The sequence below is a fragment of the Balearica regulorum genome, chromosome 5, assembly GCF_011004875.1.
Source record: "Balearica regulorum gibbericeps isolate bBalReg1 chromosome 5, bBalReg1.pri, whole genome shotgun sequence".
In the NCBI taxonomy this organism is placed as follows: Eukaryota; Metazoa; Chordata; class Aves; order Gruiformes; family Gruidae; genus Balearica; species Balearica regulorum.
In genome coordinates, this window is record NC_046188.1 from 52,548,726 (window position 1) to 52,562,164 (window position 13,439).

General features: G+C 35.2%; 1 protein-coding gene across 4 annotated transcripts in view; it reads right to left on the reverse strand.

Moving 5' to 3' along the window:
- Positions 1-507: 507 nt before the first annotated feature.
- Positions 508-13,439, reverse strand: part of TOLLIP (toll interacting protein) — a 29,841-nt gene continuing 16,909 nt past the window's right edge. For 2 of the 4 annotated variants that reach the window (XM_075754899.1, XM_075754902.1), the window contains exon 6: positions 508-3,983. In XM_075754899.1, coding sequence (XP_075611014.1) covers positions 3,769-3,983 — 215 coding nt within the window. In that variant the 3' untranslated portion in view covers positions 508-3,768. Of the gene's footprint in view, positions 3,984-9,809; positions 9,831-13,439 lie in introns of all 4 variants that reach the window. The other 2 variants (XM_075754898.1, XM_075754901.1) reach the window with 2 other exon arrangements.

Here is a 13,439-nt window from a genome sequence, read left to right on the forward strand (position 1 = left end):
ACTAAATGTTCAAAGTTCATTAATTACATACTAGCAGATAAAGCCAGTTCTTACTGTAACTAAAACAGCACATTACAAGGTCAATATCAGAACTCTTGGACACCACTCATCTAGAGAGTTCTCAATCCCTTCACACTCCAGAGCTTTTCCTCCATACCCACACTGTTCTTCCCTCCTCCCTTACCCTCCAACGTCGTCCTTCAAACAATGCAACCTCACTTCTGCCTCATTCTGTCTTCTAGACCTGCAATACTGTAAGATTTTCTTGAGAAAGTAGCAGGCATCTACCTAGAAGGTGAAAGAGTTAGAAGCAGGCATCTACCTAGAGATGAATGCTTAAAATACTTTTGAGCGTTTACTGTACTAGTCCCACCAGATGATCACATGAAGAACCAGTGTAACTTAACTAATGCACGAGGCTGATAAAAGACAGTGATACTTGAATTCTAGATCAGTCTATAGACAAAGATTCAAACTGTGGTACCCTCCAACAGAAACATAATACACTTTCATTTAGATGATACATTTATTAAATTAGAATGAAAAAGTTAATGTACTTTAGAGTGCAAGAAACACATTTGGACACTGGACCCCAATACAGAGAAACAATGTCTTCAGAATTATTACAGCAAAAAACATCCTCTGTATGGTATTACATATCAACCAAACAAGCAATAACACTTATAAGGGGAAAAAAAACCCCAAACATTCAGTACCATCAGCAGATGCAAAGAGCAGTAGAGAAGAAAGTAGCAAGGATCTAGCTAGACAAAAAATGTTCCTACCTTTACCAAGTTTAGGCTCTTGGTAGGACTCAAACCAGTACTAAGAGCACTAACGTTCAAGCAGATGCCAGTCTTACACAGCTGGCTTTGGCTGCAAGCTGCTTGAAGCTGTTAAGCAGAAGAGCAGCAGCAAACACAGTATTATCCCATTAGCATTTTGTCAAAAGCTACAGTCATGAGTGACAATTTATTTGTTTTAAATAAAGAAATAGACTTTCAGTTCCAATACCTTAATTTCACAGACCCTAGAATAACTAAACACTCCCTGCCTTTTTTCATCTCTCTCCAATTCAAACCTGATAATGAATAGTTTGACTGAGAGGATATGTATACTAAAAAGCATGATGAGTCTTTTGTTCTTTTTAACAAGATCAAGTAGCACATCTTGACATAAGAGTTTCAGCTATAATACTTAATTAAATCAAGACAAAAAAAAATCCCCAGAGCAGTATTTTAGTATAACATGCTGAAATCCATCTACTGGCCATACTGCTCCTACGTATCCCACCTTCAACTCATACATCTACTCTGTTTTGCATAACATTTACCTAGAATAAAACAAACAAAAAATTTCTAAGAACAGGAGCCTCCCTCAGAGGCACAGAGGCTAGTTTATGAATAAACCTGGATAATCTAACATTCACACTTACCCCTCCTGGTGGTTGGGATTGAAAGGTGTTTATTCTGTGCCTGAATTGAGCTGTAATAGGATGCAGTACAATTTACCAGCCATTAAGTTGAACCATGACCACTTGCTTTTATAAAAAGCTGTATTATGGATCCCAACGTTTTAATATAAAAATTTAAATATATACATTTTTCCCTGAATTGTTCCATCCCTAGCAATTCATGCTATCTGTGTAAAACTTAGAGCAAGGGACACTTCCTGGAGATATCTAAGCATTAAATCCTTACCAAGATTTACCATGTCACAAATCACTGTGCTATAAAGACTAAACGCCTCTATGTCTACTCAATCACAAAATTTACCATGATTGTAGGGAAGGGGCAAAACTAGTTTCTCGAAGAACACCCGTTTTATTTTAGAAAATAAAAATGTGGTGACTCTACAACTAAAGCACACAGAATCCTCAGCCTTGAATCTCATTATTGAAAAACCAGTTGGAGGATGTATAAAGACAGTCATGCTTTCCATGGTAAATTTCAGATGGTAAGGGATTCATAACAAAACTTAAAATCATACATTACGAAAAGACAGCTTTAAAAGGTCAGAAACTGGTATGATTTTTGGTGCTGTATTTTAAAAGTTTCACTATCACTTTTAATCATAAAAACCCAAATATTCATGCTCTACTGCCAGTGCTACCTAAAGGCTTCTTGAACATAGGTGGGGAGAAAAAAAAAATATTAAAAAAAAATCAGCTTTTCAGCAGATAATAAAGAGCAATATATTAAGTGCGGGACATGAAACAAAGTACGGGGAACAAGAGAATACGGGTCCCTTTTCCCTATTCCAAACCTGGCTTTAATGTTCTCACAAATCACTCAAGAGCCTAGATTTCAAATGCACATTCATTCCAGCTCTTGAAAATACAGAGATCTATGGCTATTGTAGAAAGTATTTGAAATCAAATATTAAAAAGATAAAACAGCAACATTGCACATCACTGGAAAAATAAACTGGTGCATACTATTTAAAGTGCATTACTTTACCATTTACAAAAACAGACACTGCAGAAATTTATCCAACAAGTGTAACATGCATACTGTAAGATTCTGCAGCTTCAAAATGAACTGTTATCTGAAAAAAATAACACTAACAATAAATACAAGCAACCCCCAACCTCCTCTGAGGATCAGACTATAACTCCGATATGTTACATTTTCTCTCACAAAGAATTTATTTCCATCTGCATCAAATAATAAATTGACTCCAGCAACCGTAGTCTAACAAGTCACTGAGCATCAGATAATGCCATTCAAAGATTCTGAAGCTACTTTTTGCACTGCTTATTTCAGATTACAGGAAAAAATACAATAGTTTTTTCACTAAAATAAAACAATAATTTTGCTGAAATATAGGTGTAAGGAATGAAGCCTTGTAACAAAATCATAGATTTTTGCTTTTTAATGTAAGACAACACTTTAAATAATTGTTTATGGCTTCTGTAATTCTCCAGGTAAAAAAAATCTTTCCCTCTGCACTTATCCTTTGAAATAGCCATGGGAATGCAGAAATAGTAGAGTGTAATTAACTGTGAGAGTACATTAGGGTTCAGTCCTTTTCTCTGCTACAGCAATACATACTGTACGAGTTAAAAGTTACCTGTTAAGATTTTACAGATATACAACTATACTATATGAGAGGATAAAGCCCTAAATGCACACCAGATAATATATTGCTTTGATGCCCAATGACTAGATTGAATAGAAGATTACAAATACCAACAGTGCAACCTAAGAAATTTATCTTATTAAATTAAAAATCTTCAATCAGAAACAGTTGAATATATCACAGCAATAACTAAACACCACAGGACAAGGAAAGGGTTTTCTTTTAATTTCTGGCAGAAATAGGCTGCTTGATGAAACCTAAATACTTTAACAAATCAGTTATGTTTAAAGAGTAAGCCCTCCATGGAAATTTCTTTTTCAATCTAACAAACAGTAGTAAATATTCTACTGCATAGAGTTACTTAGTAAGAACAAGTTTATGAAAAGGGAGAGAGGAAGGAAAATAAGAAGCATTACTCCCCACCCCATCAGAATATAGCCACACAGGGCCCAGCTGATAATAAAGTTGCTGCAATGCTATATTGTAGGACATAAGCTAAATTGAGTATGTACAGATTGAGAAAGAAAGTGAAAAAGATTCAAATGTCCAAGGAGAAAAGGGGTATAATCTTTCACACAGGATGTGCTAACAGAAAGCTGCTGGGAAATTCTTCCTCTAGCTAAATCCCTGGCTTGGCAAGTAAAAATAAGTGGCATCGAGGATGGGGACTAAGCAGGAAGCGGGAATCTATGATTCTTCAGCCATCTGAAGCAAGGAGTTGATAGCTGCATCTTTGTTCCCCCTCTGAGCTTCTAGCACTGAGCGGATTACTTCCCTGTCCATGTTGGGAAACATGTCCTGGATAGATTTCAGGTCCTCTTCATTACACAGGTGCTGAGGGTTGACTGCAGGAGGTGGTATTGCCACAGGTACCATGCCTGGATTACAGACAGCAGGCATCCCTGCAGGCAAAAAACAGAAGAAGGAAAAAAAAAAAAAAAAATCAAAGTATACATGAGTGGGGAAAAAAAAATTAAAAAAAAATTTTGAAGAAAGCAGCTCATGAATCACCCCAACCCACCAACTTCTGCGTTTTATTTTACTTTAACACATAGTCCAGAAAAAACAAAAGATTGCAACAGCCTAGGTATAATCTCTGCAATTAGAATACATTTGTCTGGAACAGGTTCTCTGCCCAAGTTATGTATCAGAAGCAGTAAACTACAGTATGGCAACAGGTACAGCTCAAATTTAGGTACAACTTGCATTAACTAGGTTTACACATGAATCACCAGTCAACATTAAGTGCACCACAGAGAGGTGTGGGGTTTTTTCCCCCCGCTCCCATTATATTTTAGTTCCTACTGTATTTATGTTGTGATGAAAAAGATGGTTTTACATCAGCAATATACATAGCTGGTATTTAGAAATTCATTGAATGCAATCTCCATTGCATTCAAAGGAAAGCAAAGTACTTAGATCCACTAGGAGACTAGACCATACTCATAAGCAGATTTTACGCAGATATTTTTCCCTGGTTAAAGTTCCATCCAGTTCAGCCTGCAAAGCCACAAAGTGGCAAAAGAGCAATTCCCCTTTTGCCTATAGGAGTATAGACTGCTTTTCCCTGTTCCTCTGTCAGAGAACAAAATTAATCTGACATTTTGCATGAACTTCTTGTAGGTCTGTGTAAAATTAAAGCACTGTCAGTTTATAAAGACAGTTTTAGAAAATTAGTTTTCTAATTCCTGCTAAGAGAAATTACTAGTCAAAAGTCCCTTGTCATCCTTGTCCCTTAACAACTTTTACCATTAATTAAACATAGATCCATTGCTGAAAGAGCTACCATTTGTTTTTATAAAACTGAAACCAGGTATAGTATACATCTAGAGCCTTTTGTTATCACTTCTGAAAATGGCATATTTAACTTTTTAAGTAGCATCAGACCCCTGATTATCTTGGTCCCACACCTTTGTGTGTTACTTTTCCAGTTCTGATGTACTGTTTCTAAGGTAGGCTGAGGAGAACTACCCGCATCTAGATGCAAACATGGCACCGCTTCATACAGCAGCATGATAAAGTTTTTGTATTTGTTCCCTATTTGCTTTCAAGCATTTTATCCACTGTTTCAAACACTATTCACCTGGTAGCTTCATAGAACTGTCTACAGTAATTCCAGTATCTCTATGCGTAGTAGAGACCAAATACGTATTAGTTAAGATTCTTCTTTACAGATAATACTTTAACACCAGCCTTAATATGCGATTTTATTTCCCATTTACTATAATGGGATCCTTCTGCAACCTGTAGCAGAGACACTTAAAAAATTGCTAGGAGGTTTTGTTTCGACAAATTGTCTATTAGTCCCCTTCCCTTCATTAGTTTTTTAAAAATACAATGCACCCCACTAAAGGCTTCCCACCATTCCCACTTCTATCTGTTCATCAGCTTTTCAAAATAGCTATTTAATCACAAGAGGACTTTTATTGTATCAGAATATCATATGATAGGAAGAGTAGTTAGCAAATAACATTTTCAAAATGCAGCTGGCAAGGTGATACACACAGACCACATCATTCCTACCCACATACTTATACACCTAGAATTTCTAAAATATAAGCTTTCCCTACATAACCATGTCACCTCCTCCTAAAGTTTACCTAGTTAGTTGTTTTAAATCAGCTCATTCTAATCTCCATAGGTTTTAACCAGTTTATGCAATAGGGAAAAGTTACTTTAGAACTGTTTTTAAAAAAAAAAAGATTTAAAAAAAATCAGTTTGCTATCCTCCAGTCCTCTGAAAGCAGAGCTAATTGAGCAATAGGTTACAAACTGCATTTGGTAAAAAAAATCCAAAATACAAAACTGGGAATAAATGTTATCTTACCTGCATTTTCTTACCAATCATCTTAACAACTACTGTTAAACTCTAAAATTATAATCCGAGGCTCCTTCTCCATTAAAAAAAGCATTCCTTCCTAAGGACAAAATCAAACACTTTCTTCTTCCCCCTGTTATGGTTTCATGTTCCAACTGGGTTTTTTTGTACTCCCTTACATACTTATATCATTACAGTAAGTTAATCTCCTAAATGATTCTAGGTTCTCTGCTTTTTAAAAATAAATATTTCTCAACTCCTTACACATTTTATTTGTTACCCAACCTTATTACCAATTATTTTTTGGCAGAAACCTACTCTACAGCAGAGAATTTTTTAGGATTCTCCAAGAGTAGGAGTTTCTTTGGGAGGTTGTTTTTGGTGGTGGTTTTTGTGGGGTTTTTTTGGGCATGCATTTACTTTGAGCAGCTAACCGCTTTTTTTTTACCTTAAGTTAAACAAAGGATGAACTATTTGCATCACCACTATTATGCACCTTCAAAATAAGAAACTTTTTGAACAAGGTTTCATGTATTACTCAGGAGTAGATCAAAAGCTGCTTGTCCCCTACTGAATTCTAACTGCTCAAAAGTATAACAATATAAAGATCTACAACCAACAAAGTTTTCAAGTGTGCCTCTTTGCAGCCTCATCTCTCTTAGCATAATAACTAAAGTACATAAGTGATCAAATATATTGCAACTGTATCATGCTACTTCTATTCAGACTTAACATCTAAAAAAAATAGCAAGGAGCAATTTCAATACTTACCTTGTCTCTTCAAAATTTTCTTTAACCTGTAACTATTAAATCAGAAACGTCTATGCTCGCTAACTTGCACAAATATTTTAGCATCTCTGTGATTATCTTTTTTTATCAGCATTAAAAATGCTATATTAAAATTCATATTCAAGGTTGGATCAGCTAAATCCATCTTAACTTACATCAACTGTGGCTGACAAGGTACCGTAACTGAATATAGTTTGACTGTGTGCATTACAACTGTGATTTTATCTAATGTACTCTTCGCTATTTCTTTCCTCAAGTTGGACTTCTGTCCTATCGGAAGGTATACATTACTGAATTGTAAGCACTTCCATACTGATCAACGTTCTCCAATTTTGATTTTACAATTCCCCTTGTAATCATCTGAAGTTTTATTAGCAGGAGAAAGGAACCTAGATGCTTTAAGTCTAATGTACAGGTTGCATCTATTTGAAATGGTTCATGCTGGCAACTAAAGAAATGTCCCTCTCACCATAAATTTATTACCTACACACTGGAACCATGTCTCTGCACAGCCATCTGCATCACACCACTACCACGGATATCACCTCTTCCTCAATGACTTAAATTTTAGCTCTAGAGCTTCTTATGCCATTTGGACCATAGTCCCTGGCATCCTGTCTGACACTATGTGTTTGAATATATGACAAATCAGACCATATGTGCACCCTAGAGGCAGACCACTGTGAAGTCCTCACCAACACTACAAATACACTTTACCCAATAATCATATCCAGCAGCATTTCAGACTGCCTCTTCTATAGCTTCAACAAGCCTCAACTCATTCCTCATGCTTCCTACAAACATTCTAGGCATTTACAAGAGGTGAACAAAGATGTATGGCCTCAAAAAATAAAAGTTGCAAAGTACTTGAAAGAAAAGAGCAATAGAAATTATGTTTTACTGAAAAATATTAGGAAGCTTGTGTTAGAAGTATGTCATCAACATTCTAAGATTATCCAACTATCAGTTTAAGTTGTGTAGGAACTGTCCATACAGGATGTCAGTTTAAAACATTAATCCAAATCAAACACAAGGCTCACTTCAAGTACCACAGCATTCTAGAGCTTACCAAAAAAGTTTCAGTGCCTTGTCAGTGTCTAAATAAATAAATAAATAAAGACTAGCCTACAGTTTTTCTTACTGTTTTCATAAAAACACGATAATTATGAAGCCAGACATCTGTACAGGCAGTATTCAAAAAGCATTTTCAATCTATATATTCAATTTTGGAGACAAGAAATTTCTTTATAGTATTGTTTTTCACTAGTAATTTTCAAAATCCATTTTCTCAGCTCTTACAGTTCTAGAATTAGCTTATGCTGTCTACAACTACACTGTATACAAATGGAAGTTAGCATCACAGTGATTTTTAATAAATACCTCCATAATAAATGCTTGCTTTTCACAAAACTCAACATTCAAGCTATACGAATACCAATTTAAATAGTTCCTTGTTTTTTTGCTTTGCTCTGCACTCAGGCTAAAAGCATTCATAATTTCTGATTTACAAAGAGTAAGGAAGACTTAAGCATAAAGAACTATGCACTAAAACTTTGCAAATATACATATATATATATATGCAGTCATTAGAGAGAGTTATAATAAACTTCAAAATTATCAATGTTCAGCAAAAAGCTGCTTTACATGTCAAGCAACTCATTTCACTAACAGGTGAAAACTGAAACTAAACCACTTAAGAATCCACTATCAATGGAACTGCACACTCCTGTGTTGCTCTCAGATATTAGGTGCTATAAATCAGAAGAATGGAGCACTGTTTTCCAGTTCAGTGAAATGGCAATGGCAAACATGCTGGCATAAGCAGTGACATTCCAATACATGAAACGAGTATGTACAATAACAAGTCGATTGTTACAAGCAGCAATGGAAGCGTCAAAGCAGAATTAACAGGGTAAACTTTTTTAACTGCACACAAGGCATCACACACTTTTTATTTTCTTGTTCAGTCAAGTGCCCTTATGTTTAATTTCTTAACTCGTTATTATTGTCCCATGCACAGACCCTTTCAGAGTAAACTTCGGAACCTTCTCAGCACAAATGCTTTCATTTAAAGGAAGAAATCAGTATCAATTTTTAAAAAAAAAAAAAAAACCAAAAAAAACCACAAATGGGTCTTAATATTTGCTTCAGAAGAAAAATCAGTGCTAAAATATGCATGCCATCATTTCATTCTTTTTTTTTTTAGATGTTGCTTCTTTGCAAACTACTAGAAAAGTTGGGGGTATGGACACACAGAAAAATTCTACAATTCCACTGCTCTGAATAAACCAAATGCATTGTGACAACCACATCAGTTTTATTTACAGCATCTTTCTGAAACTGAGAGCATCAAGGAGTGACGTTTTCTCACAAGGAGCAGTTCTAGAATTTTCTGAACATCCTTGATTGAAGACCAATACTTTTATCAAAATTAAGGAAGTCACAATATCTTTGCACAGTTCAAAAATCAAAGGTGTCATAGTAAAGTAAGTCTAAATTGAAGGAAATTTTATTTCCTGTAACATAATTTGCCTTTAGAGTTCTAGTCAGATGCTTAACTTGACATGGATCTAAAGCAGATATGCATGAAAGATACACACTGATGAAAAAAAGGGTTATTTGAAGATGGCATTTCTATGTCATCTTACCATCTTCACAGAAGGCAATTGGCAGGCTGTTGTCTTTGCAGGACTGAGTTCTTCGCTTTCAAGTGTACAAAAAGTCATGACATTACCTGCTTTTCCCCAAACCCTGCAATAGCAGAACAACTCCAAGATTAAAGTTTCTCTTCTAGGAAACCAGTACTATCACATAGAATAGCTCACTGACACACAACAGTTTCAGAAGAATATTAACATCACGTTTTATCCATCAACACCATTATCACCAATTACTTCAATCACTATAGCTTGAAGCTGAGCAAATGCCTTTAAAGACTTTCCAAGAGGTTAGAGGGGGTTCAACAATTTCCAGGAGATGCATTAAATTGTTCTATTGTGACATCCAAGCGGCAATACCTTGTGATACAGTCTGCTGTAACAAATAAAGCTGTTTACATGAGTTCATGCAAAGACTCTTGAGTCAATGAGGATGGGAGTGAAAAAAGAGCTTGGAAACTTACCCAGAGCAAAGTACTCAAGCCCTAAAGACAGGTGAAAATGAAGGGGCAAGGGGAAAGGAATAAGACATGGGAAAGAAATATTAATCTATTTTTAAAAGGAAACAGATCATTTAGCTTCCACAGGTGAAAGTTGGATAAACTGAGGCAATTGGGCAAAACCTTAACTGCCTATATAAAAAACCAAACGCTGATAAGGATTCGGTCTCCCAAGTAATTTGCTTCAGCACTCTGAACAAGTTTCCTAAATGTGCTGTTTTTACAGAAGTAACAGTTAGAGGAAATATTTTCAAAATAAGTCACTAGGTGTTTGCAGCAAGGATTATATTTTATAGCCCACAAAGGACAACATACATACATGGTTTTCTGAACAAATACCAATAACATCAGAAGCTAACCCATGAAACACAACACAGACACCTAAAGGAGTAATGTACATATACACACAACTTTGCCTCAATGAAAAATGATATTCTGGATTCTGACAGGGCTCAAACACATGGGGTTTTAACCTAGTTTTTACACAGGTGTTTATAAGTACAAAGATTTCCTATTTATCCCACGAACAGTTAGCTGATAAGAAATATAGCTTGCTTACAGAACTAACTTCTTTAGCTTATTGGCTTTGACACACGATCAGCTTGGACTGTAAGCAACTAGTATAGCACAATATTCTACAGCCTAAATTAAATAATCTTTAGAAAAAGAAACAGGAAGAGAGATATGGTAGATAAACTCAACTTTTAGAAGAGCAATAGGATTGACAAGTTCAAATTTTCCCAAACTCAATCCATAGATATATCATCTATGGCAACTACAGTTTGTAGCAACTAGCACTATTGTCAGAAGTTTTAAAAACCTCTGAAATTAATTAACATGGTGCAAGAATATTCTAAGGCCGCTTCTGCTCTCATCACAGCTCTGTAACATCACCATCAAATGTGGTGAAAAGGGCATTACTTGTGTTAGGATTTCAAGCTTCGTTCGCCTACCACAGTGACTAACTGCTTGCTACTGCTATTTACCTCAGCTTCTACAACAGAGTAAGTGTGAGAGGAATTAGTTGCTTCGACCTTAATTAGAAGGTTAGTTACATATACGAAGTTTGGAACAGAAATTTTCTGTTACAGAAAAAACAGCATGGCCTTTGTGACATAGCTAAATTTGACTTAACAGAATCTCTCTTTAAAGCACAACTATTTTGGACAGTTAATAACTGTTAAACTGTATGGATAAGCATTTTAGTTCACCCACTATATTTCCATCATAGTTAAGACTTAGATTCTAACAGTTTTACTCAGCAGCAGAATCTCTTCTATTTCAGATGTAATAAACTATTCAATGCTGTTCTTCCACCCTTCTGAAGGAAACAAAATTTGCTTGTTGACTACACTCATTTAACTGGATAAGTAAAAAAATTGATCTAAGAAGACAGGAAGAAGGCAGACATATTCCTGTGGAGCATACTGATGTCCTATCATTGCCCTTTGTGAAGCAGCCTCAAGAAGAGAGGAAACCCTGTACTGTATTCCAAAGAAAGTGTACCAACAGAGTTTCCCCAGAAGATACAATCAATTCAGCTAGGCAGGGAAGAACAGTAGTTTGCATGCACCTTTCTGAAAGAGTTTACAGAATCCAGGAGGTGCATCTAGTTCAATATATAGGAAACATTCTGACAATACTCCACATCTTCCAAGATGCACTATTGCTTCCTTTTATAATTTGAAATTACTTTTATTAAGCCATACAATTAAATGTATGAAACAATAAAAGTATTCTGAAGTCAAGTCAGCTTCAAAGTCAAAACCTAATCATCCATCTAATTATTGTGAGTGGGTCATTGATTAGTGAATAGGCAAAAGCTGTAAAACTCACAGTGCTTTGAGAAATTTTGATGGTGCCCACAGAAATTCTAGAACAGCAAACACAAAGCACAGTAATGTTAAAAAAATATCAAAAGTATAAAAAAATAAGTTAAAGGTGTCTTGTAAGAAATTTGACATTTATAAAGTCAAGAAAATACAGTCAAGCGTTCCCAGAACAAAAGTTTGAATTGAGAGGTGGGACTTTGCAATGCTTTAAAAATACAAGTCATAGAATCAGGAAGAATTTTTAATACAGAACATTATCATAGCAATAATTAAAACAAACACACTGGATCTTTGCAGAAGGGCAATGCTCCAACATACAGATCAATAAAATTGTTACATAAAGGCAAATTCTTATATGCTAAAACAGAAGGCATTACTATCATCTGTTAAATATTAGTTATTTCTTCACTTGCCCAAGTAGATTTAATAAGTACTACTGAAAAATATTCTCAAGATAAATACAAAATTTACAGAACACAAAAGATAAACACCACTGTACTTGTTTTTCAACTTTGAAGGTCTAGTATCGGTTTTACCTGTTCAGTTCTATATCTAGTTTCAGCTATATCTGAAACTAATCTCTTCTCATTTCTACATTTGTACTCTGGCTAGCGCAGTAATTTTGCAATATGAATATTCTCATTTTGATCTGTTCGAGAAATTCTATAGCACCTCCTACTACATTGCTATGTACTACCCCAGCTATTGTTTTTTCTTTTAACCATACACAAGATAACTATGCATGAGGTTCACTAACTGCTTCAGTAGATAGGGATGTGATGAACCTACAAGCAAAAAAGATATGGCATGTAATTCAAATACAGAAAAGCTACACAGAAGTCTGGCTTACCACAATGGAATCACACTTCAGGATGTACACACAAGTTGAAACTAGTTCATTGGCAAAGCAAGCAAGACTTAAATCCTGAGAATTAAGCTATAGAGATAAAACCACTTTAAATTAAGCAAATGGCATGTTTTTGTCTGGGAATCAAGTATGTAACCAAACTTTTCCATGTTTTGCTCTAACTGAACTCTATAAAAATGAAACAGGAGGTATGATTCTTTAAGTTACATATCCTGTCTTCTGTTGAGGAGGTTTGTTTTTACAGAGAATGAAATTTTAAATTCAATCAGGAATTAAGTTTAAAAAAAAAAAAAAATCTGTTTTGTCAGTCCTTAGTACTACAATTATGTCTCACGCACTCTATCACTCATTCATACACTTATATGCAAAGAAATTCAAAATATGTAAATTTATACCTTACTTTCCCTAGAAAGTACACATATTACTGAATGTGTTCATACAGCTCTTAAAAGCTCCAGTTCATTGTAAGTGAAACACACAAAAAAACCCAACTGAACTTTACTTATCAGTTATCTAAGTAGGGCAAATTCAAGCTCATTTACATACTTTAATTTTTTCATCTTTGACAGAAAAATTGTAATACCTAAGTTAACACATCTTTCTATACCAGTCCAAAACTTGCGTTACACAGACCAAGAGAACTGAAGCTACATGCTTTAGCTCTTCTTGATGTATTTATGTAACTGTCTCAGAGCTCCCTCACATTTTTCATTCACTGTGCTACAGTTCACGTGCTGCATAGCAAGTTTCCAACAAAGCATCTTCAAAGACCACAGAAGAGTCAACCTCTTTACAAGCTACTTAAGTTGCAGTTCTGACAGCACAAGTCATTTGGTGCACTTTCTCAAGTCTGAACAGTTTCACACACGGATTGCCACCATTTAAATAAGCACA